Source organism: Calypte anna, chromosome 5A, assembly GCF_003957555.1.
Source record: "Calypte anna isolate BGI_N300 chromosome 5A, bCalAnn1_v1.p, whole genome shotgun sequence".
NCBI classification, from domain to species: domain Eukaryota; kingdom Metazoa; phylum Chordata; class Aves; order Apodiformes; family Trochilidae; genus Calypte; species Calypte anna.
In genome coordinates this window covers 7,417,315-7,442,338 of record NC_044251.1, presented here as the reverse complement: position 1 = coordinate 7,442,338, position 25,024 = coordinate 7,417,315, and the positions used below count along the sequence as shown (strand labels likewise).

The following is a 25,024-nucleotide window of genomic DNA, read 5'->3' as shown; positions in this document are numbered from 1 at the left end:
CGGCGGAGCGGAACTCCCGTCACGGGCGGATGCGGTCGGTGGTTGGGAGCAGGGGAGGCGGGGGAATGGCGGAGCGGAGGCAGCGGGCCCGGGTGCAGGGCGGCTGGGCCGGCAGCCCGGCGGGACGGCATCACGGAAAGACCCAGCAGGCAGGTAAGGAGAGGCGGTGAGTCCCGGGTTGTGGTGGTCAGGGGCCGGGCCTGGGCTGCCCGGGTGTGGGCTTGGCCGGGTCGCGTCGGGGCTGTTCCGTAAGAGGCGAGCGCTGGACATAAAATGGCAGAAATTGAGAGGTTGGAAGGGACCTGGAAAGCTCCTGGGGTCCAACCCCCCTGCCAGAGCAGGGTCACCTCCAGCAGTCCCACAGAACACATCCAGGTGGGGTCTGAATGTCTCCAGAGAAGGAGACTCCACCACCTCCCTGGGCAGCCTGGGCCAGGGCTCCCTCACCCTCACCCTGAAAAAATTCTTCCTAAGATTTATATGGAACCTCCCATGCTCCAGTTTATACCCATTGCCCCTTGTCCTGTCACTGGGCATCCCTGGGAATCACAGAATGTTTTAGGCTGGGAGAGATCTCCAAGATCATCCAGTCCAACCTTTGACCAACCCCATAAGGTAATTACTAAACCAGCAGTTTGGCTCCATCCTCCTGGCTCTCTCCTTTCCATATTTATCCCCATTGCTGAGCTCACCCCTCAGTCTCCTCTTCTCCAAGCTCCCAGCTCCCTCAGCCTTTCCTCCCCAGGAGCTGTTCCACTCCTCCATCACCTTGGTGCCTCTGTGCTGGGCTCTCTCCAGCAGTTCCCTGTCCTGCTGGAACTGAGGGGCCCACAGCTGGACACAAGATTCCAGATGTGGCCTCCCCAGGACAGAGCAGAGGGGCAGGAGAACCTCTCCTGACCTCCTGACCACCCCCTCCTGATGCATCCCAGCTGCCATGGGGCTTCTTGGCCATCAGGACACATTGTTGGCTCATGGTCACCCTCCCATCCACCAGCACCCCCAGGGCCCTTTCCCCTGGGCTGCTCTCCCACAGCTCAGTCCCCCCCTGTCCTGCTCCCTGGGGTTTTTCTTTCCCATATTTCAGACTCTCCACTTGGTGTCATTCATTCCCTTTTTCCCTGCCCAACTCTCCAGCCTGTCCAGGTCCCTCTGGATGGCAGCACAGCCTCCTGGGCTGTCAGACATTGCTCCCAAACTCCCTGACAGTCCCCTCCATGCCCTCATCCAGGCCACCAGTAAATATATTGAGTAGGACTGGTCCCAGTACTGATCCTTGAGGGACTCCACTGGAAGCAGACTTCCAACTGGACTCCATCCTATTAACTATTTCCAGTTCCTGTGCCCAGGAAAGCCCCCATTTCTCTGCAGGCTCAGTGTCCTAGCCAAGCCGGGGTTTTTTTAACCCTGAAAAAAAATTAGCCAACTACTTGGACTTGTGTATGAAGCCTGCAAATTGTCTGTCATAGATGCACTTAATTTCTCCTGTTCCTAAGGGATCTCTCAAAATTATTTTCCCCCATCTTTAGAATTATGCAAAGTGAAGTTTTAAATTTTTTTTTTAGTTTCAGGCCCATGTTTAAGCCTGTTTGCATGTGTAAATAAAACTTATGTAGTGGAATGCTTGAGTTGCTCATCTATACTTTTTCTCTAGTTTCAAAATGTTGTTTTAATAGAAATATTTTTTTCTAACAGAAATGCTTATTTTCTATTAAATAAATTAATGCAGAGGGAAGCAGTTTAACTGCTTGGGAAAATTTCTGCTGCCATGCATTTGTGGTAGGATTGAAAGGTTCCAGATGTCATCCTTCCTGATAAAAGGATGTGTTCATTTTTGTTTGCCTATGAATAACAGATCTTTTAAAGAAATCTTTTAAAAAAATCCAGTTTTGTGCAGTTTTAACTCCCATACACTGTAGGTTTGGCTGTTCCCTGGAGTCTCTGCCAAATGGAGCTTATGGAAACTTATGGGAAAATTATTCCATAAGTTCTTCCAAACTGGATTTTTTTTTTTTTACAGTGAAATTCTATTTCATGTTTTGGTTTATTATTTAGCTTTTTTTTCCTCTTTCCACTAGCATCTAAGGCACCAGTGTCCAGCAGCCTTGCTCCTGGAGGCACCAGACCAGCATGGATGAGGAAGGATGAACAGCACCCTCAAAAGCAGTTTGTCTTTGAAAAGCCACCAGAGGTAAAAGTTACACTGTAACCAGCAGAATCACATTTTTTATTTAAATTATAAAGATTTTCAGACTTTGAGGTTATATTTTTATGCTTAAAAACAAACTAAAAACTCAGCTAAGCTGAACTTTGGTGTTTTACTGAGCAGTTTGCAGCTGCATTGTATGTCTGGCAGTCTGTCTTTTTAGCTTCAGACCTGAAGTATTCATTATTTGTTCATTATAACTCTTTCCAGAAAGCCAAAATAACATGATTTCCTGAACATTCAGAATGATGCAGTGCCCTCAGCATGATTTCACCTTTCTTTTTTCCCTCAGCTGGGATATGTGTCTTAGTTAGAGGGGAAGAGCATGGGATCTGTTTGATGGACTTTGCTTTATGTACTGTCAGCAAATGGAGGGTATTTCACTCTCTACAGGGGGAAGGCAATTCTTTTCTCAGGGGAAAAAAAAATCTTTAACACTCCTTTCTAAGCTAGAAGTGTTTGAAAGCCTCTGTTCTTGCCTTGGACTGATTTGAGATAGTCTGGGAAGATTCTTTTATCTCTGTGGTAGAGCCCTGGTATCTATATAATGCTATATTTTGACCTTTTTTGCTCAAATTGGTTCCTCCTTGTACCTCAGCACTCTGCTGAGCTCAGAGAAAAGAAACACAAGTCCCTGAGACAACCAGAATGATAATACAGGGTCGACCAGGCTGAATTAAACTACTGTGTTTTGGGGTTTGTTGGAAGAAAAAAAAATCTGAAGCTCTGCAGAAGGCTAACTGGTTTGTTTGCTCCTCCTGTGTCTGGTTTGTCTTGTGTTGTGCTCACTCTCTGGCCTGGCATTTTGTCAAAGTTTAACACTGGCCCAGTAATTAAACCAAATGACAGATGCTCTCTGTTAATCTCTCTCTCCTCCTTGATAAAGAAAGGAGAGAGAATAAGGGAGAGAGACTGATGGGTTGGAAACTAAACTACACAACTTTAGTGAAACAGTAATGATAAATAGGAAAAATTACTAAATATATACAAATATACAGGAAAATGGATACCACATTCCTCCCCCCTTTTCCCCCAGTAACTCTCACGTCACCACCGAGGCTGCAGGGCAGCCCTGGGAAAGTCCAGGCTGGAATCCTGGAGTCAGGAGCAGTCGGGATCAGGAGGCAGGAACACACAGATATGGGCTGGCACGGATCAGGAGCACAGGCAGAGGAACGGATGGAATCCTTCCAGGATGCCGGGTGAAGGAAGGGAAGCAGGAAAGGCAGGAAGGGCAGGCAGCTGGAAACTGGAAGCAAGAAATCTGGCTTGGCCCCTGTGATGCCTCAAATTTATCCTGAGTATGAGGTGTATGGGATGGAATACTCTGTTTGGTCAGTTCTGGCATCTCTCTTGTCTGTTCCTCCCCAAAGGAGGCTGCAGGTGGGACCTCTTTCTTCCTCCTGGAGGGTAAAATGTTCCTCAGGGCTGAGCAGTGCCCTTGGCTCTGCACACCAGTCTCTAGCAGTAACTATAAACATTGAGTGTTATCAGTCCTAGGAGCACACACTGACTGAGAAACTTGCTGTTAATTTCAGCAAGTGCAACTACTTCCAAGAGACTTAGCTAAAAGCAAAAGTAGAGGACAGAAAATCACCTTTATCCTGGCCCAAACCAGGACACATTTGTTCATCCCCCTTGTAGATTTTTCCATCCAAATGGAAATAATAATAAGAAATAATAAGAAATAATAATATAATAATTATATTATATTAATATTTATTAATTATACAATATTTTATATTGTATATAATATAATATATTAATTATATAATAAATAAAATAATAATAATAAAAAGAAATAATAAGAATCTTTCTGGTTGCAGGTAAATAGCAGGTATTGTAATAATCCAAACACTTTAGAAATTCATGTCCTTTAGGGAGCAGCTGATGTTAAAAACTGTCAGCATTTGAGGGTTTTGGGGGCTTGGAGAGTGTGTGTGTGGGTTGTGACTGCTTACTGGTTGTCCAGAGGTATGTTTTGTGGTTTTCTCACTGCCATGGAGTCACTGCACATTGCAATTAGTTCTGTAGAGCATGGCAGGTACTGAAATGCCTCATCCTGACCACGTGTTGTCCTCTTGTCACCTTGCAGGTGGAGCGTAGAGTTCCTGAGACAGACACAATAGAGTGAGTAAACTGCTGGCATAACTGTTCTTTGTGTGGTTTTTCTATCTTCTTGATTATTTGGGAAAAAAAAAGAGTTCCTTTTTTTCCACCACCAACTGCCAGACCCTTGTGAGAAATTTCAGGACAAATTTCAATGTGGCCTTTTGGCCCTTCTGTACCAGTCCCTGCCCAGGCAGGGGAGTGGGAACTTACATGATCTTTAAGGTCCCTTCCAACCAAACCATTCTATGATTCTATACTGAACTGAGTTCAGCTCTATAATGAACTGATTTTCTAATCAGGAGAGTGCCAGCCTGTGGTAACCAATTATTGTAGCTTTGGTGTAGCTGTATGAGCCAGGAAGGAGGAACAGTTGGACATTCTGGATCAGCAAATATGTTCCCTTTGGTTAGCAATATGCATTTTCTTAGGACAGGCCCTGTGTAAACCATGCTGGAAATGACCTGTTGTTATCCTGGAATATAACTGGGGTGGCAACTCAAGCAGCTTTGCCTTTAAAGGTTTGGCAAAGTGGTTGCTAGTGTGTGTCACAGTGAATCTGGGTATTTGTGTCCTGTAGCTGGGTGTTGAAATGGGGATCTTCTCAGAATAACTCTGTCTGTGACAGGCTGTGGTGACATATGGTGAAGTTACAGATTTTGAAAATAAAGTTTGCTTCAGTTTGGTAGAATTTTCTTTCTCAGGGTGGCTGGACATGCAGCCTGGAGTGGTTGTCTCCTGTAGATTCCTTGAGACATCCCTCATTTATTTAATCCTAGAGGCCTCAAACTCTGAGCCTTTGGTGAAATGATGGTGCACACAAAATCATTTGCTTCTGTAGCACCCCTGGCTGCCTTACCCTGACCTCTGTCTGTCTCCACAACATAATTTTTTCCCCATCTTCGTTTTTTTTTTTTTTGCTTTTTTTAAAGAAAACCTTCCCTAGGCCAGGCTTACAGTAATTCTGGTCCCTGCTGCCCAGTGTAAGATAATTTCTTGTTGTTTGTCCATCTGATAGCTCTTTCCCTTCTGCATCCTCAGCAAGCCTGGTGTGTATGAGCTCAGTGAAGAACCCAGTGGCATTTCTAGGTAAGGGGATGAAACTCAGTGTGTGCTACTGCAGAATGACATGGTGACACTCAGCTTCCTGGAGTCTGCTCTCTCTCTGGAGTGCTTTAACTCCAGCAGGTGCCCTTCCTGCTTATCTTCTGGAAATATTTTGAATCTCAGGTAGCACAGACACTTGAAATTTGGAGTAGTATCACCCTGCAAGTAGGTGATGTCTGTGTTGTATAGTTAAGAGCTGCCAAAAAACTTTTAGCTATAAATTGGTTAAAATAAATCTAATAAAAGCATTTGGCCTGGGGCAGCTTTGGTAAGTTGAGAGTTTGCCATTTTGGGTGTATGCTCTACCTTAATTATTTTTGCTTCAGGACACTTCAGAAGAAAACCTGCAAATGCATTTTGTTTTGTCTTGCTGTCTTAGCTGCAATATCAGTATTAAGTATTTCCTTCTGAATTTGATAGGTGTTATTAATAGTGTAAAAAATGTCAATGTTGTGTGTGTTTGTTTCAAAACTTTCAGCTTGGTTTCTTCTAAAATGCAAATGAAGTTTCAGACCAATCTGAAAAGTAAAAATTTTGACCAGCTGGAAAGAGAAAAGATACACAACACCTGGATTACTCTCTTGCTTTCTAGGGTTTGTTTCCATAATGTGTTGCTGGAATATACACATTTCTAGAAAGTTTTATTTATTTACATCTCTTTTAGTACCTTTATATATAATCTTCTTGTGATGTCTTTGGAGCATTTAATACTCATGAGAGAGACCTCTTGTGAACAGCATTCCTATTTTGCAGCTCACTACAGTGACTGGAAGTTTTGAATGCTCCTGTTAGTATAATAAAAATATAAAATGTACCTAGGAAAATGTAAAAAATAAGAGAGGTTAAGTGCTCTGGGGTTCTTGTGCTTTGAAAAGAGAGGGTAGGATGGGAGTGGTGATAAAGGGCTATGGAAGTGGCATGGAGATGGTGAATGAAAGGCAATTATTATGTTGATTGTTAGACCATAATCAGGGCTGTCTAATTTGTCAGATGGGAAGTTAATAACAATCAGAAAGATGCCATTTTTCACACATTATATGCCTGGTTGTAGGACTTGTCTGATATTTTGGTGTTTTATAGGGGGAAGATTTATCAGCAGCTCCTGCTGCCTTCTGTCCTTCCCTTCACACCTGCTTTTGGCTGTGCTCAGGAATAGGATATAAAGGAATAGGATATTCCTGTGCTCAGGAATAGGATATAAAGGAATAGGATATTCCTGTGCTCAGGAATACGATGCTGGGTTTTGACTTTTGCTCTGATGCATTTTCAGTCATACCTCCTTTGGTAATCCTGAAAATCAGAATATTTTGTCACAGCATATATAAAAGTTTATATTCCTTCCATCTGTATCTTTTTCTTGCTTAGGATTCATTTGGTTCCTGGCTTTATTGACTCAGAACAAGCAGACTGGATGTTTGAACAACTCCTTCAAGACATACCTTGGGGGCAGAGAACTCACATCAGGCAGGGTAAGGGCTGCGTAGACCAACTTTTCAGGTCATTCTCAGGTCCCTTCCATACCAAAATCCTTTCATAATTTATCACTGCTTTTCATTATACATATTACCACTGCTTCACATGTTTCCTTCCAGGTTTTGGATGTATATCTGAAGAGTCCTGCTGCTGATTTTTCAGTCTCCCTAACATGTCCATCATACTAATGAGAGCTCTGCAAAATAAAATTCCCTTTCTTAACATAATGTCTCCCAGTGATGCTGCAGAAATGGTGTTCTTTGAGGTTTCTGCCACCAGGAATATGTTTTTTGCTTCTCTCACTTCCAAATCTCAGCAAAGCTTGTGGCTTTTCCCTTGGCTTTATTAGTTCCAGTATGCAGTAAGTGCTATTCTGGATTTGTTCATTAAGGGGCATCTGTTCTTTCTAACTTCCTCTTCAGTCAGGAGTAGTACTGGAGTAGTTACTGGGCAGAACTGGAAAATATCTTCAGCATGTGTGTTTTAGCTTGCAGTAAAGGTACAGCATAATGGAGAATGTTGCCTGTCAAGGAGGAGAAATAGCTACTAGATAAGTCTTTTCACAAGTTGAAAGTACTTTTAATTTGATGTTTGTATGACACCCCAGAGCATGGGCATATTTAACAAAACTACTTCTCCAGCCTGGTATTTTCTGCTCTTGTAATGCCCCACTGATGCTGCAGCCTTTTTTGCTTCCCAGAGGCTGCATCTTGCAACTTATGTCAGTGTATTGGGCACTGGGAGAATATAAACCAAGCCAGAATTATAAATAACATTTCAGCTTCATTTTCCTGTCATTAAATTGTCCAGTCCCTACCCTGTCTGGCATAGGGATGAGTCAATTGATGGGGTTCCAAGATTTTGGCAGGGTAATTCCTCTTACAGAGGCAGTCTTGCTTTTAAATAATCTCATTCCTTCACTTGAGTTCAGTATGAAAGGCTGAAGAGTTTAAGGGGCTGCTTTTTAATTTTAGGTGAGTGCACTGTGCTTTCATTAAGTTTCTTGGCAGGGTTGCATCATCTTTCCCTTTTCAAGTCCTTTGATAAGGCGACTGAGAAAGTTTTCCTCTTTTTTTTTTGTTTTAGAAGTCTCTTTTGAGGAACCAAGGCTTACCTCCTGGTATGGGGAACTTCCTTACACCTACTCCAGGATAACAATGCAGCCAAACCCAAATGTATGTATATGTTTGCAGATTTCTTTTATTATCAGAAATCTTTTGCAGAGATTGAGACACAAAAAAAAACCCCCAACAACTCTATTCCTCTATTTTTATTTAGAGTATCTACCAGCATTTCATTTGTGTTCAGCAACAGATTCTAGCAGAATGTGTGCAGCTCCATAAAACAAGCACTATGAGTAGATTGAGAGGAGCATGATTTAATTGTTAAATATTGGCAAAAAAAAACAACTTGAGAAGTCTGCTTTTGGATCACTGTAGCTTTGGACAAAACTCCTCAAGTGTTCTGTGTGGGTTACTCTAGGTATCCATACTGGAGATTGTAGTGTACTTTGTCATACTGAGTTTTTAGTTGTATGAAGATGCAACAGTTACTGAGTTAGTTACTTTCAGAAACTGAGCACTTCTTAAATGAGATTTTAGGCACTTAAATGAGAATTTTAAATGAGAATTTTGTGAGTGCCATGAAATTCACACACACGACCTGCTTACTCACCAGCTCCAGGCTGCATGATGGAATTTTCCGCATTCTCTTGGAAGGGTTAAAAGCTGAGTGACTCACTGCTGTTTTGTTCATGGTCACTGTCTCTCTCTGGCTTACTTTCTGCTGTCCCATTGGCCTGCTTCTCAGCATTGCTTTGTTTGAAATATCCATGGCAGTGGGCTGCAGTGTTCTGAACCATAAATTGTGACTTTTGAAGGCTGGATAGCAGGAGAGAGAAATGCCCCAAGTCCCATAACTGCTACCAAAGCAGGAATCATAGAATCGACTGGGTTGGAAGGGACCTCAGAGATCATCAAGTCCAACCCTTGATCCATTACTGCTGCAGTTACTAGACCATGGCACTGAGTGCCACATCCAGTCTCTTTTGAAATATCTCCAGGGATGGAGAATCCACTACTTCCCTGGGCAGCACATTCCAATGCTGGATCACTCTCTCCGTAAAGAAATTCTTTCTAATATCCAACCTAAACCTCCCCTGGCACAACTTGAGACCGTGCCCTCTTGTCTTGCTGAGAGTTGCCTGGGAAAAGAGCCCAACCCCCCCCTGGCTCCAACCTCCTTTCAGGGAGTTGTAGAGAGCGATGAGGTCTCCCCTGAGCCTCCTCTTCTCCAGCCTGAACACCCCCAGCTCCCTCAGCCTCTCCTCATAGGATCTGTGCTCGAGTCCCTTCACCAGCCTGGTTGCCCCCTTTGGACCCGCTCCAGCACCTCAATCTCCTTCCTGAGCTGAGGGGCCCAGAACTGGACACAGGACTCAAGCTGTGGCCTCACCAGGGCTGAGTACAGGGGCAGAATCCCTTCCCTGGACCTGCTGGCCACGCTGTTCCTGATCCAGGCCAGGATGCCATTGGCCTTCTTGGCCACCTGGGCACACTGCTGGTTCCTGTCAATATGTGAATGAGTGCCTCCAAGGAACACTCAGATTGAGAAAAGTGTAAAGGTGTTATTTAACAACATGAGTTGTGAAGATTTTGCAGTCCAGAAAAACCTGTAGTACAGAAATTCCATAACCTATGGAATTTATGGGGAGAAAATGGGTATTTTAGGTTTGGTACTTATTTTTGGAATGTTTGCTTTGAAGGGATTTTTCTAGAAGCTGGGCTGCTCTAAAGATTGGAAGTGCCCCTCCAGAATCAGTCTTCTGTACATTAATAATTTAAATCCAGTTCAGAATCAGCTGTTGTGGAAACTGCTGCTGCTCAGAGGCTGGGCAGAGCCTGTGGACCCTGAATTGATGGTTTCATGCAACAAGTTTAGAGTTAGCTCTCTTTGGGCCAGTTTGCCTCATCCAAGAGGTAGAGCACTGAAACTGGTCACATGTGCTGATCCTGTCTTTTATCCCTGAGTAATTCTTATTTTAACAGAGACAAAGTCCAGCAGAAATTGAGATGAGTGGACTGCACTGGAATATTTCACTCAGCTTTGTAGGCAGGAGTTCCTGTAGAAGCAGCAGTGTATGGTGTAAAGAGCCCAGTCATTCCATGTAAAATAGGGTTGGTCTCACAAAAATACCCCAAATGAAATGTAATTTAGTGCACAGCTTGGCCAAAGCCAATGACTTGCTTTGAATGCTTGATCTGGAGGAGTAATTAGCTCTGTGCTACTCCTTGGTTGGTTGGTTAAGACTGAATGTGGTTGCAGCACTGCTAAGTGTAATCCAGTGTTTGTGCCTCAGTGAATTTTGGTGTTAAATACTTGGTCTTTAGGTCTTTTCGTAAGCAGTGATGTAGCTGAAGGCACAGTAATGTTTCAGCAAAACTGCTTCCACTGCTGCAGGTTTGTAGTGGGGTTTTCACTGAACTGTAAAATTCACCATCTGGTAACATTTAAATACTTTTGAGATAGGAATTGAAGGAATCTAATCCTCTTTGGTCACTGAAAAGTGCTTTCAGTAATTCTGGTTGTGCTCTGCTGTCATTATATTATGTTCTGCACATACTGCCTGTCCAGGCAGCCTGATGACACCCTAGAGCTTTTTTTTTGGGTAGTGCTGTTTCCCCTGCATGTCACATAGCTGCAAGCTCTGTTTAGCTATAATTAATTATTCCTATGACTTGTAGTCACAGAATCACAGAATGTTGAGGTTGGAAGAGACCTCCAAGCTCATCCAGCCCAACCTTGCACCAACACCCCAGCCAACTCCTAACCCATGGCCTTAAGAACCAGCTCCAAATGCCTTTTCAGTGCCTCCAGGGATGGGGACTCCACCACTCTCCTGGGCCTGAAATGTCATTGAGGGGGTGATTTAGGTAGAAATACCCCTAATTTTGGGGTCATCAGGAATAGGGTAATAGGGTTAGGACAAGGCTGAACTTTGAAGGTCATTTCCAGCCTGAGCCATTCTATGATTCAGACAGAGAATATGGGATGTTGAGGCTCCTGCAGTAGAACCCATTGGTTAAAAACCCTTTGAAGATGAGGAAGCATGGAAAAAAGGGGGTGCAGACTTGTTTGGTGAATACTAGGTAATAATTCCTGCTCTCTGTTGCTTCTGCCAGGGATGCACTGGGACATGTGGAATCAGTTCTTTGTCCTCTCTTGATCTATGTTTCTGCTTATGTAATGGGCAGCTATTCTGCCCTACATTGCTTTGGCTTTTTGGTTGCTTTGGTTTGTTGTTTTTTTAAATATACTCATGTAGTACTTAAAAGCACTCTGAGAGATGAAAGTCGTGATGTAAGTTTGTAACATTAGATCATGATTCACTGGACTGAGTTGTAATAAAAAGTGAAGAGCTGCCCTGGGCTATGGGCTCAGCAAGATGTTACCAAGGGGAAGGATGACATTCAGGGCCTGTGACAGGAGTTTTGTGAACCACTGAAAAGTTACAATGTCATCACATCATAGAATCCCAGACTCGTTTGGGTTGGAAGGGATCTCAATTCTCATCCAATTCCAACCCCTTTCCATGGGCAGGGACACCTCCCACCAGCCCAGGTTGCTCCAAGCCCCATCCAATCTGACCTGAGACACTGCCAGGGATGGGGCAGCCACAGCTTCCCTGGCAAACCTGGCACAGGGGCTCAGCACAGAATGCTGAGCTTGGAAGAGACCTCCAAGCTCCTCCAGCCCAACCTTGCACCAACACCACAGCCAACTCCTAACCCATGGCCTTAAGGACCAGCTCCAAATGCCTTTTCAATGCCTCCAGGGATGGAGACTCCACCACCCTCACCCCAAAGAATTTCTTCCTCATCTCCAACCTCCATCTCCCCTCTCCCACTTGGAAACCATTTCCCCTTCTCCTCTCCCTACCCCCCCCGTGTCCAAAGCCCTCCCCCAGCTTTCTTGTAGCCCCTTCAGATATTGGAAGGTTGCTCTGAGCTCACCTTGAACCTCCTGAAAGCTGAAGAAGTCAAAACCCCAGGAAGTGATGAGCTGGGCTTAAGAGACTGTTTTAAGAGTGGGGACACACTGTGACAGTGTGAGGCCAACAGTTGTCTTTCTGTCTGTGTCCAAAGCTGTAGGACATGTCACTGATTATCACACTGTGCCCACCAGCAATGCCCAGGTCAGTCAGATGTTACCAGACCCCTGTTTTAAACTTCTCCACACTTGGCCAGGTTAAAAAAAAAACAGGGTATGCATGGGAGAAGTTGCATGCTTTTTGCCTTTATTAAGATACTTAAAACATAATTGCTCTTTGATTTCCTGTTTAAGGTGATTTGTTCGATTTCCAGTCTAAGGTGATTTGTTTGATTTCCTGTTTATCGTGATTGAAGTGCAGTACATTTTGTTTTTCACTCCTTCCCCTCTCTGCGTCTGCCTCCATTCCATGTCCCCTCCTCCTGCTGTCCCTGGCTGCAGTGGCCCCCTCTGCTGACCGTGCTGAAGGAGCGCATTGAGGAGTTCTCCGGCCACACCTTCAATTCCCTCCTCTGCAACCTCTACCGAAACGAGAAGGACAGCGTGGACTGGCACAGTGACGATGAGCCAGCCCTGGGGACAAACCCTCTCATTGCTTCCCTCAGCTTTGGTGCCACCCGGACCTTTGAAATGAGGAAGAAACCCTCCCCTGTGAGTATCCACGTCAGGTGGAGAGAGTCCTTTAGCTGCTAAGGTGTTCTTTATTTTCCTTCTGTGTAGAGAACATTGTTACTAAAAGCATTTAGTAATAGTTAGTGAAAGCACAGCTTGTGGAATATTCTGTGGAATAAGCATAGGGATCAAGAAATACCACATGGAAATACCACATCTTGAGCTTGGGACTAGGACTGGCTGTGTGTAGCAGTGAAATTGCAGCCCAGCCACTCTTCTGCCCAAAAAAAGACCTTTCCCATTATTTAAAATTAAATCAGTGTTGGTGGAAGGGGACTTTCTCTGTTTAAACACCCAAAGAGTTGATGTCATTTTCTTAAACTGAGGCAAGCATTGCATAAAGCATAGTGTCTGTGGGATGAAGAGTAGCCCTGCCTGCTCCTCTAAGTAAAAATGGCCTTAATAATGCCAGCACTTTGACTTCACAGAGTTATTGAGGCTGGAAAAGACCTCTCAAGTCCAGCCTATAAGTCCAGTCCTGAGTTTTGCATGTTCAGAGTGAGGGACAATGAGCAGAGGGAAGGAGCAAATTTCTTTTCTATGAAACACCAAACTCTCACATCTCACATTCACAGACTAAACATCTTTACTTTGATAAGGAAATGTATGGAGCATCCTTTCAGAAGTTAATGATTCAGCAGTTAATACTCTTTCTAGGTAAAACACTGTCCTTGGGGATGTTATGTTTACAACTCAACTTAGATTTTGCAGTTTATATTTATCCAAGCACAGGAATCAGGCATTCCTCCACACAGACATATTCTGTATTGAGAACACCAGGCCTCATTTTAGGGTATCCTGTTTAGACTCCTTTTCTGCATGTGTAGTGTTTCAGAACTTTGGGAAGAAGTTTGCTGATGCTGCTATTTATTCTGGTTAAGTAATGAAGATGGCAAAGCTGGGTGGTGATTATCACCCTGATACAAAACTATATGCTGATACACTGAAATCTGCCCATCAGGAATCACCTTGACTCACCTAGTCATGAACAGCAAAGATCAGAACTTGAACCAGAAAAAAAAAAAAGAAATTGTCTTTTTCACCAGTTCTCTAATTTGTAAATTCTTTCTTGTCCAAACTGATCTTACTCCTGGTCCCTGAGCATGAGATCATGTATCAGTGCATTATATCAGTGGTCATAATATGAGTAAATATCTTTGTGATGATAACAAAATGTCATCTGGAAAGTTCATTCCTCTGGGAACCTAAATGCTGCTTGGATTGATTTCTAGAAGTGCACATGTTCCTCTTCAGTGGATCAAAATCAAAGGCATTTGGAATTCAATTTAGACTTTGCAGCTTCCCTCTTAAAAATCAAACCCAGCTCTTGACCAGGAGGTATTTTTGTTCTGCTTTTTGAAAAGACACCCACGATGAGCAAAGGGGGGAGTTCAGTCTGTGCCCTTCCTTCATCTGAACTGCACCATTTCTTCCCTTCTCATCCTGAGACGTGTGATTATCTATAGATGTATCCCTCAAGCTCTCCTCAGGTTTGGTTTTTTCCTTCAGTGCCTCTGACCTGATACTTCTCAGTAGCCAAATCTTCTTACCCAGGCAGTGTATTCCTCTTCCAAGTGAGACATCCCTGTTCCTGAGGTGTGATCTCCACGTGCAGGGTGATCTCTGAATCAAGTTGCTCTTAACTGCATCCTGTGCTTGAGGGAACTCACACTTAATTATATGGCACACATGACAGATTCTTTGCACGTTCCCAAAGCCTGCAATTTTCTGAATGCATCCTATGCCACTAGATGCTCTGCCAAGTGGGAGTTACAAGAGGCTCTGATGGAAATTACAACCTTTCAGGCTGTACTACCAAAGGAGCAATTTTCATACTCTGTTGTCATGTAGCATTCTCTCTTCTAGGAAGGAAAGTTAAAGCTGGTGGTAGATATTTGATGTTTGGTTCAAAAGCCAGGAACAGGAAGAGGAATGTAGTTAGGAAAAAAGGACTCAGGTTCTAACAGTCAGCTCAGGCTGTAGGTTTTCATCTGCCAGCATCAGGTTTTCCAGAGTTAGGCTTTACTGAGGAAGGGAAGAGAAAGCAAATCCTCTTCCTCCCAAAATTAAACCTCTTTGAGGGCCAGCATTCTAGTATTTCAGATTATAGAGTTTCAAAGGCCTTTTCTTGCCTTTTTTTTCTTGTGTTTTTTTAAGTATGCTGAGAGGAAAAGTGGAATGAAGATAGAAGGTGAGAAATACTGTGGTGTAGAAGCTCACTGTGGGTAAGCAGTACTAGGAAAAAAAAACCAACCAAAGTAGTTGGTGTATGTGATCATATTCTGGGTACAAACCAGTGTGTGCCCCAAATCAGGTAACATCTTGCAGTTTGTTGAAGAATGTTAGGTCAGAGCCTTCAGAGACTGCAGTTTACATCTGTACAAATATTTTCCATGTTATATCTTGAAATGTGGATGGATTTATTGGAGAAAAGCATCCTGTTTTTCTAGCTGCAAAAAACACCAGTAATGCTGGTGGGTTTGGGGGTTATTTGTGCATGTTTGTGTGAATTTTGGTGTTTCTCTGGAAGGAATTTGGTGACATTCAGATAGGCCACTCTGAAAGTGCCACAAAAGGAAATCTTTTTACCCTTTCTCTGAATTTTTCCATGGCAAAAATGGAGGGCAAAAAAAAATTTATTTAGTTGCAGGTAATTTTGTTTGGTTTGTTTTTTCCTGAAGATTTTTCTAGGTTAAGAGGAAGGAAAAATTAATTTCTCTGTTTTTGCTCTTGGTGAAGACTGCACTGGATGAGTAAGTGTTTATCATCTAACAGAGTAAAGCAGTGTAAGTACATGGATAGCCTGTTTAAATCTGCATCAACAAACATCCCTTGTGGTTAAGTAGAAATAATTCTTACTTAGATTTCAGCCCAGTGTATGTAAAAAAGCTCCAAGTGCATTTCAGGAGTAAATTCCCCACTGACATTAAAGACTTGGAATAGAAATTAATATGATTCCAGGAATTGCTTTGCTTTACCTGTTGGAGTTTTTCAGCATTCTTTCTTCTAAATACTGACTTTTCTGTTGATTTGATCCAGCTGTGCAGTTGTAGCTGATATTTTGTCTTTGCTTTAAATGGTTTCTGGGACTTTCTGGATGACTACTTGGTAATTCAAAGTGTACAGTGAAGTGATCTGTATTCTTTTATTTTTTTCCTTCTAGTTCCAGTGAATTACTTGAACTTTTTCTTGCCTCCTTGTTCCCTCCAGTCCTTGTAGCTCCTGCCTACACTTGAAACCCAGAGACAAACCTTTGCTTTAGAGCTGTGATTCACACACAATTGACACACAACCCATTGGTTTAGTCAACAAGTCCTCTCCTGCTTGCCCACAACATTACTGTCTCCACTGTCACGACCTCCTCTTCCCCACAGAGCCTCAGGGCCCCTTATGCTCTCCTACATGACCTCCTCATCCTCCTCTAGAAGAGATGATTTCACTGTGTTGTTAGATGGGTCTTTCTGATCAGAGTTTCACCACCATTTTTACTTAACAAATGCTCAACCCAGAGAGGCAGTGCCAGGTTACCTGAGGAGGATTTTCTGGAAGCTGAGTGTGAAACGTTTGGATGAAGGGTGATACTTAAATGTCTTTAATGATCCCATGTCCTTAATGATCCCATCCCTAATGATCCCATGTCCTTAATGATCCCATGGGCTGCTCTGTATCAGAAGTTTGGGATGTGGAAGGAGCTGGGAAGCCAGCTTGTAAGGTTGCTCTGCTTCTATCTGTAACCAAGGAAACTGATGGATGCTGGGGAAGGGATGGAGCTGCACGTGTCTGTTAGGTAACAGCAGGATGTTTGTTGTGTTCTCAGAATCAGCCTTCAGATGAGTCTGTCTTGCAAAGGAAACACTGAAACACAGCCCTGCTGTTGTGGAGATGCTGTTCTAGCAGGAGGTAAAGCTCTCCCAGTACTTTTGAAAACAGGAGAAAAATACTGCTTCGTGTCCTGGCAGAACTCATGGAAGGAGAACGTGGGACCATGGGGAACACAGGAGAAACTGGGGCTGGATCAGGATGAGGAGTGAACTTTCAGACTGGCAGGATGGAGGCTTTGGGGCAGGAGTGTTGCCCACCAGTCCTGGCAGGACTTGAGCAGCAGTAGCCAAGGAGAAGAGAAGATGGAAGCACTTTAGTCTGCTAGGTCAGCTGCAGAAAGATTGGGGGACTTTGAAGATAGTCCCAGGTAGATGGGCAAGCAGGTGATGTGAGGAGAGGGCAATAGGACTGATCCTCATTCTTACAGAATTCATGAAGAGCTGCTTTGTCAGAGAGAGTCACAATACACAGGTAAAAATCAGAAGTATTGGTAGATGAGGCCACTTTGTGTTGGAGGAGGGTGTCTCACAGCTGATGGTAGAGGAGTAAACTGGAAAAGGGAGGGGTACAAGGAGTATGGAAGAAAAAGAAGAAATTGGAAGTTTTGTAAGGATAGTTCTGTTGGTAATAGGTAAAGCAGAAAATTGGAAGCCAGCACACCCCATGAGAGCTGCTGACTTTAGACTCTGAGAAGAATTTTGCATCATTTTCATGTATAGCTGCCTTATTACTTACACATTCTTTTACAGGGTGTTTATTTTTCCTTCTATTATAAGGTGCTTCCATACTACCCAGACCCAGAATCCATTTCCTACTACTTAGTAAATTTGACTGAGACTTTAGAAGCAGACTTAGGTGATTTATATAGATCTATAGCAGATACTTTCTTTTCCTTCCCTTTTTGATTTTAATACCATTTTGAGAACCTTGATTGGAGTCTCAGGGTATGTACAGATTTTATATTCCCAGCTTTCCATCAGCTCATGCTGAGCTTTCCCCCCTTATTCCAGTTACTGGAATTAAGGCTAAAAAAAGTTCAGCCAGCATACTTGGATAGTGTAAAGCCTGGACTGCATTAGATGTGCAACGAAGATTATGAGAGATGCAGAACAGCTGCTTTGCTAGACCTGTTCTTGGAAGTAGGTGTTTTTGTAATGTATGTATAGAATTATGAAGTGACCATATGGAAGTTACCCCATAAATTTCTTTTCATGTTTGCTAGCAGGATTTTTAAAAAGCTTTTTAGATGTCAAGAATAAATTTCCTTTACAAACTTCTTGACCTGTGCAACTCAGATGAGCTTCCTGTGTATCTGACACCATCTGAAGATTAAAGTTGTGAGGTGAGACTGGGTGGATAGTGTTAGTCATGACTTTTTGTCTGATTTCAGCAGCTCTACTAAACCAATTAATGTAAAAAAATCACTTCTTCTCAGTAAACTTAAACTCTGAGATGTCCCACTTAAGAGAGAGAGTAACTGCTGCATTTACATACTGATATTTCTAAGCCAGGAGGGTATTTTCTCCTAAATAATTTATCTTAGCAGAATTCCTTTTTAATCAAGATGAGCAAGAGATAAAAATAAATCCACAGTTGTCCATCCACAGAATGAAATGATGTAATCCTGTGAAATAGGAAACAGCCACACAATGGTATTTCTCTGCTTTTCATCAGCAGTGATGTTCATAATAGCTATTTTTAAACTTTTTTCCTTGTTTTCTCTGAAGTTTAGGAAGACATTTTTGCCATCACTACTTTTCCATTTTGAAAGGCTTTGCAGCTTTCTTTCTGCATGCATGTTTCCATACACTATTTAGAGCTTTTCAGCAAGCCATGAAGTTATAATTATAGAGACAACTGTGCCTCAGGTTGGGCCACTGCAGAATTAAGCTTCAAGGAAATTCATTCTTGTAAAACCAGTAAAAAGTGTTGGGTGAGAGCTCTGGGTCTTATTAATGGCTCCCAAAAGACTGTATCTCCCTTTTGATAACCCTTTAATGCTTTCTTCTAGCTGTCCTGTATCTGCAGAGCCCTCTTAGTTTCCCTGCATAATTCAAGATACAGCTGAGTCCTGGAGGTCTTGTAATTTTGTTTCTGTCTCTGCAACCTGGGACTTTTGTTCCCGTGAAGTGACTTTAACTGCACCTCAATCTGGGTTAAATCTTCCTGTGATAGCCCCATTTTCCAAATCTCAGTTGTCCTGTGCTCTTTCCAGCTTCTTTGTGAGCTGTTTTTGTGACAAGTGACATAAGTTGTGACCTCTCAGATCTTTTTTTTTTTTTTCTTTTAAGTACAATTTTATTTTACGGGACAAAAGTGACAAATGCCACTCTGGTAATAACAGGTTTTATTGAGTCTGAAGTAATTGCTGCCCACAGCTGGGTCTGAAATAATTGAGCATTGACTCCTCCTAAACACTCAGCAAGTGTGATTTTAGGAGTCTGCCAGACATATAAGAAACTGGACAAGAAGATACTGCCCAGTTAATTAAAAAATAAAAAATCTGAAGCATTTGCTCAGCAGCTGTCTAAGATGTAAGGTCCCTTACTGCAGTACAGTCATGCTTTAGAATTTAGAATTCCTGCCTAATTATTTTTTCTCATCTCTTTCTAGTAATTGCGTATTTCTGGCTTTTCTTTTAAGAACAAAGAACTGGTTTGGTCATTTCATTGGGAAAAAAAAAACCCAAAACAAACAGTATCTCGGCTTGTAGAGACAACAGATATAATAGATATAATAATATATATAATAGATACAATAACAAATACATATTCGAGCTATCTGTTTGCTACGTGCATCCAGTCAGTACAATGTAGAGACTGAGATCCTGAAACACCCTTTGGGGGACAGTTGTTCATTATCCACTTTATACTTTCAAGCTTTCTTTTAAGACCTCTTGAGTCCCCTCCCTTTCAACACTCATTAAAATATTTTTCTTACTCCCTCTTCCTCTTAAATAACCCCTGTATTTTGCATGTAATTTCCTCTCTGAAACTTCCCTGAATTCCTCATTTCAGAGTTGCTTTCCACTTTTCTTACCCAGCTTGCAAAGTCTGCAATAGAAATCTCTAAAAGGCAAGCCATATCCTGCCATATACAATACCATACACATAAGCTGTATTTGGGGGACATCCTGGCTCTCTATTCACATGCAAATATTAATGGAGTTATTAAGGTGTTAAATGGAATTTGTTCAAAGTTTACAGCAATTTTTATGCAGCTGTTGATGGCAGCTAAACCCAGAAAATATTAAAGGAGTAGAGAGAGCATTATAACACCTGCCCATGGGGACATCCCAGATGATTGGAAGTTGGCGAATGTCACGCCAATCCACAAAAAGGGACAGAAAGAGGACCCAGGAAACTACAGGCCCGTCAGCCTGACCTCAGTGCCTGGCAGGGTCATGGAACAGATCATCCTCAGTGCAATCACACAGCACCTGCAGGATGGGCGAGGGATCAGACCCAGCCAGCACAGGTTTAGGAAGGGCAGGTCCTGTCTGACCAACCTGATCTCCTTTTATGATCAGGTGACCCGACTGGTGGATGAGGGGAAGGCTGTGGATGTGGTCTACCTGGACTTCAGCAAGGCCTTTGACACTGTCTCCCACAGCATCCTCCTGAAAAAGCTGTCAGCCCACAGCTTGGACAGGAGCACCCTGTGCTGGGTTAGGAACTGGCTGGAGGGCCGGGCCCAGAGAGTGGTGCTGAACGGGGCTGCATCAAAATGGCGGCCGGTCACTAGTGGTGTCCCCCAGGGATCAGTGTTGGGCCCAGTTCTGTTCAATATCTTCATTGATGATTTAGATGAGGGGATTGAGTCCATCATCAGCAAATTCGCAGACGACACTAAGCTGGGGGGGAGTGTGGATCAGCTAGAAGGCAGGAGGGCTCTGCAGAGGGACCTGGACAGACTGGAGAGTTGGGCTGATTCCAATGGGATGAGGTTCAACACGGCCAAGTGCCGGGTCCTGCACTTTGGCCACAACAACCCCAATGGGAACTCCAGGCTGGGAACAGAGTGGTTGGAGAGCAGCCAGGCAGAAAGGGAGCTGGGAGTCTGGATTGCCAGGAAGCTGAACATGAGCCAGCAGTGTGCCCAGGTGGCCAAGAAGGCCAATGGCATCCTGGCCTGGATCAGGAACAGCGTGGCCAGCAGGTCCAGGGAAGGGATTCTGCCCCTGTACTCAGCCCTGGTGAGGCCACAGCTTGAGTCCTGTGTCCAGTTCTGGGCCCCTCAGCTCAGGAAGGAGATTGAGGTCCTGGAGCAGGTCCAAAGGAGGGCAACCAGGCTGGTGAAGGGACTTGAGCACAGATCCTACGAAGAGAGGCTGAGGGAGCTGGGGGTGTTCAGGCTGGAGAAGAGGAGGCTCAGGGGAGACCTCATCACTCTCTACAACTCCCTGAAAGGAGGTTGGAGCCAGGGGGGGGTTGGGCTCTTTTCCCAGGCAACTCTCAGCAAGACAAGAGGGCATGGTCTTAAGTTCTGCCAGCGGAGGTTTAGGTTGGATATTAGAAAGAATTTCTTTACGGAGGGGGTGATCAGGCATTGGAATGGGCTGCCCAGAGAAGTAGTGGATTCTCCGTCCCTGGAGATATTTCAAAAGAGACTGGATGTGGCACTCAGTGCCATAGTCTAGCAACCGCAATGGTGGTTCAAGGGTTGGACTCGATGATCTCTGAGGTCCCTTCCAACCCAGCCAATTCTATGATTCTATGATTCTATGTGGCATTCTGGAAGATACTTGCCAAGCACAGTGTGATTCCATGAGGTTGCTCTCATGGCTGACAGCTGGCAAACCAGACCTGAGCAATTTGACTTAGCAGTGTACTAGTTGGATTTAAAACTGGAAAGGGATGTTGCAAAGCAGCAAATTGCTGCTTTTCCCACTGATGTGGCACGTGTGAGACTGGTGCTGTGGTGTTACTGCTGCACTATTATTGTGGTGTTTGTGCTTTGACAGAGGTGGATGTGATCTGGAGGCTTCCCAGAAGGTTGCAATTTTTTTGTCTTCTAGTTTACCAGTCTGCTTTGTTTAAGAAAAGTTCTAGGAAAAAGTGTTTTACAGGGTAGTATAGGAAAAGATGGGTTTTTTGGGAGGGATAGGGCAAGTTCTTCATCTAGCAGATAATACTGTGCCAAGATGTGATGACCAAACAAGGCAAATTCAGAGCAGGAGAAAGCTGTGTATTTTTCATGGTGTCTGGTGCAGAATGGCTCCAGGCAGAACTGTGAATTTCAAGATGTTTCCAAAAGGTTTGCAGCTTTATTCCAGAACTTTGCAGTAGATGTAGGAACTTGTTGAGCTTCACCTGTTTTGTACAGGCAGTGAGACCCAGTGGCTTCTTTCATCCTTAAATCACTCAGCTCCTGAACTCTTGATGAAACAGGAGAGGTGGAGTTGGACTCCTTGATCTTGTACAAGCTTCTTTTCCTCCTCTCTGCTCACAACTCTGGTGACTGATCTCCAGAATTCACATCCCTGCTTTGTCAGTGTCTAATGGCTCTTTTTTTAGGAAGAAAATGGAGATTACACTTATGTGAAAAAACTGAGGATTCCACTTGATCACGGGACTCTGCTGATAATGGAAGGAGCTACCCAGGAGGACTGGCAGGTAGGAATTCCTTGACACCATTAACATGCTTTTACTTGCCTTGAAGTTTTCTGAGTATGCAGAAGGCACTCCCATAAAGGTGCAGGAATTCTGCTTCCAGTGACACAGCTGATTCCCAGCACAGTAAATACTGCTTTCTGCCTCAGCATTTCCCAGCACACCACAGAAACAATGGGATTTTTTCCTTTCAGCTGTGCTAGGTTGATGTAATAGGAATCAGCTCAGATGTTCCCAACATTAAACCTTAGCAGTGAAGGCTGCAGCAAGAACAAAAATCACTTTAGGAACTTTGAATAAGAAAAAGTTGCAGCTTAATTTAAGAAGTTTACGGTAATCCACAAAGAAATTGTTGTGTTTTCAGTGGCCCTGAGCAGCCAGAGCATGGATTTTTTTGTCTTACCTGTGTGCTTAGAAGTGTTACTAAAAACCATCACAGGAAATGAAGTTTTTTTTATTGATTACCTGTATTTTAATGCATGAACTCATGGTTTTCTTTTCTTTTCTTTTTCATAATGCCACTTGCAGCATCGAGTGCCTAAGGAATATCATTCTAGAGATGCACGGATAAACTTGACCTTTAGGATCATTTATCCAGAACCTGATGGATTTCAGAAGTGAAGAGGCACTTTGGGCATTGTTGGATATAAACCCACAGCAGATCCAGAGCCTCAGAGTGCTCCAGATTTAAAGGAAGCCTCACAGGACCACAGGTTCTGTGAGATCTCTGACAGGGGGAAGGAACTGATACTGGGAAGATGGTTGACAACAAGAAGCTGCCTGTGTTAGGTGAACAGTGCTGTTTTGTTTTCAACAATGCTGTGCTGTTAGATGATGGTAAATCACAGGCTTTAAGTGTGTGAAAAAATGATTATTCCTAAAAGAAGGCAAAGCACCTGAAAGATCATCTAAGTACAGACTGGAGCAGAAAGATTCAGTGGGCAGTGGTTTCTGTACCTGCTTTTGTCTCCCCTTTTCTCCCAAGTGTTGGTCTATGTTCTAAGTAAGGACAAGAGTGGAATGCTTTGTGGAAAGTGTGTGCACTGCCTGTACAGAAATGGGAAAGCTGCACTGGAGGCTGATGACTGTATGAGGATTACTCATTTCATCAAGGGGTAGTTGCCTGCTTTTTATTTCTAGGTTGCAAAGTCTTCTCCAATAAATCAATAATTCAAGGAATCATATAAACAGAGGGTCAAGGTGCCCTTCTGCTGTCATCTCTGGGGTCAGGCTTTAACCTGTGGATCCAAGGCAGATAAAGGCAAGGGACAGAGACACCTTAGCCATGAGCTTTAGCAGCCAGGTCATTGCTGCCCATTGCTTCAGCATTAACAGTTATTCCTCCCTATGGGCTTGAAGCTGTTACCTCTCTGTCAGAGGCAGGAAAAGAGATGAAAACCATTACTTTCAGCATTTGCTATTAAAACTCCCTGGTTTCATATGTCTTTTCCTGGTGTAGGAAGCTGTGGCTTCCAGTGATTTCAGCATCTCTACAAATTAAGCTTGTGCTGCCAGGTTTGGGACTCAGAAGAACAGGTCTAAAGTTTTGGACCCAAATTATTATAATCACAACATAAATCAGTTGCAAAGTTACACCAAGTAGAGTGGAGTAGTAGATCCTACCTGTTGGTAGGAACCAGTGAGCTGTCTGCATGGTAAGTTAGGTGAGCTGCCTCTCTAGTTTAAGTTCTCCCTGCAGCTAAGTGGCATCCCCTGTGCTGGATCAAAACATGGGTTTAATCTTTTTGATGCTTTCTGCCTGAGGTAGGATCTGTGCATGGTTAAGTATTCCTAGGGACAGGTTGCTTTTATTAAGAAAGCTCTTCAGGGGAAGAAAAAAAGGGTTGTTTAGAAAATGTTTGTCTCTAATTAGCCAGCATTTCCTGTACTTTAAAATTCATTATTAATACTCAATTGGGCCTATGTTTTGATGTTATTAATGACCCAAAGGATGGTCTTATTGAGCCATTTCAATCCCTGTGCTCTGAAATTGGACAGAACAATTTTCTTGGTGCATCAGACAGCTCTAGAAGCAGCCTCTCCATCTAAAGCACTGCACAGCTTTTGAAACAGCTTATATTCTTCTGAAATGAATGAATGGTATTGGAAAACTGACTTTGCTCTCTGATGATGTCTTCATTTTCATCCCAGTTTGTATAAAAATAGGGTTTGGGGAGAATATTTACTGTTAACTCCTTACATTTGAGTCTAAGACCCAGGCTCTGTGCTGAGAATCTCCTGAGAAGGAGTTTTGAAGCAGGCAATGCTTACTTTCACCTTTCCTTTCTCTGGGTGAGCTTTGTGCCCAGGTTTGGCAGTCCTGAGGGAGCTTTTCCTTAACCAGGTGCTCATTTCTCCAGGTATCCCAACAAGGCAACACTTCACACAAACTAAATGTATTTACACTCTGTTAAGAGCAGTCAAGCTGCAAGAGCACAGAGGAGGTTGGGACCAGACTGGAAACTTTTCTAAACCCAAACCTCAGCCTGTGGAAACTGCAGCTCTTCAAGGAATTAAATTGAAAATTAAATTCAAATTAATTAAATCAAATTCTGGCACTTCACTGATGGTAGGGTCCTGATTCTGTTGTTGAAGAACAGTTTGTACTTGCTTTCTCAGATTCAGTTTATAGTGTTAGCAAACTGTGGTTTAATTTCTTTATTTCCACTGGTGTGGGAGAACCTAAGGTTTCCTCCCCAACAATAAAACTGAAAAATTCTTGTGTCCCTTGGGGGAGTACCCTTTTGTTAGTGATGACTGCTACATTCTGCACTCCCTCATGTGTCAGCTGTGCTCCTGTCTCTATCCAAAACTGGTTGATGATGGAGAGAAGGAATGTGGCATTGTCCCTCCCCCTGTCCTGAGTGCCCTGCAGTGGGAACAGTTGGCACAGAGGTCAGATTTCCTGGTCAGCTGGGAACTTGGGTCTTCATTCCTCCCCCCACCTCCTCCCAAAAAATCCACCTAGCCAGGT

General features: G+C 43.4%; 1 protein-coding gene across 2 annotated transcripts; it reads left to right on the top strand.

Moving 5' to 3' along the window:
* The first annotated feature begins 51 nt into the window (after positions 1-51).
* ALKBH3 (alkB homolog 3, alpha-ketoglutaratedependent dioxygenase) lies at positions 52-24,683 on the top strand. 2 transcript variants are annotated; one of them, XM_030451935.1, is made up of 9 exons: positions 52-153; positions 2,079-2,191; positions 4,302-4,336; positions 5,357-5,404; positions 6,788-6,891; positions 7,982-8,070; positions 12,386-12,595; positions 21,955-22,053; positions 22,579-24,683. In XM_030451935.1, the coding sequence occupies exons 1-9, from the start codon at positions 66-68 to the stop codon at positions 22,669-22,671; spliced, it is 879 nt and encodes a 292-aa protein (XP_030307795.1). In that variant the 5' UTR covers positions 52-65; the 3' UTR covers positions 22,672-24,683. The 2 variants fall into 2 exon arrangements, with proteins under 2 accessions (XP_030307795.1, XP_030307796.1); XM_030451936.1 differs by lacking the exon at positions 5,357-5,404 and having other exon boundaries at positions 66-153; positions 22,579-23,872.
* The last annotated feature ends 341 nt before the right edge of the window (positions 24,684-25,024 follow it).

What these genes read in the sequence shown, in the direction of transcription:
- ALKBH3 (XM_030451935.1), top strand. Translation starts at nt 66, where the DNA reads ATGGCGGAGCGGAGGCAGCGGGCCCGGGTGCAGGGCGGCTGGGCCGGC. An exon ending in GAGAACTCACATCAGGCAGG is followed by an intron (nt 6,892 to 7,981) that starts GTAAGGGCTGCG and finishes TTTTTGTTTTAG; the next exon opens with AAGTCTCTTTTGAGGAACCA. An exon ending in TGAGGAAGAAACCCTCCCCT is followed by an intron (nt 12,596 to 21,954) that starts GTGAGTATCCAC and finishes CTCTTTTTTTAG; the next exon opens with GAAGAAAATGGAGATTACAC.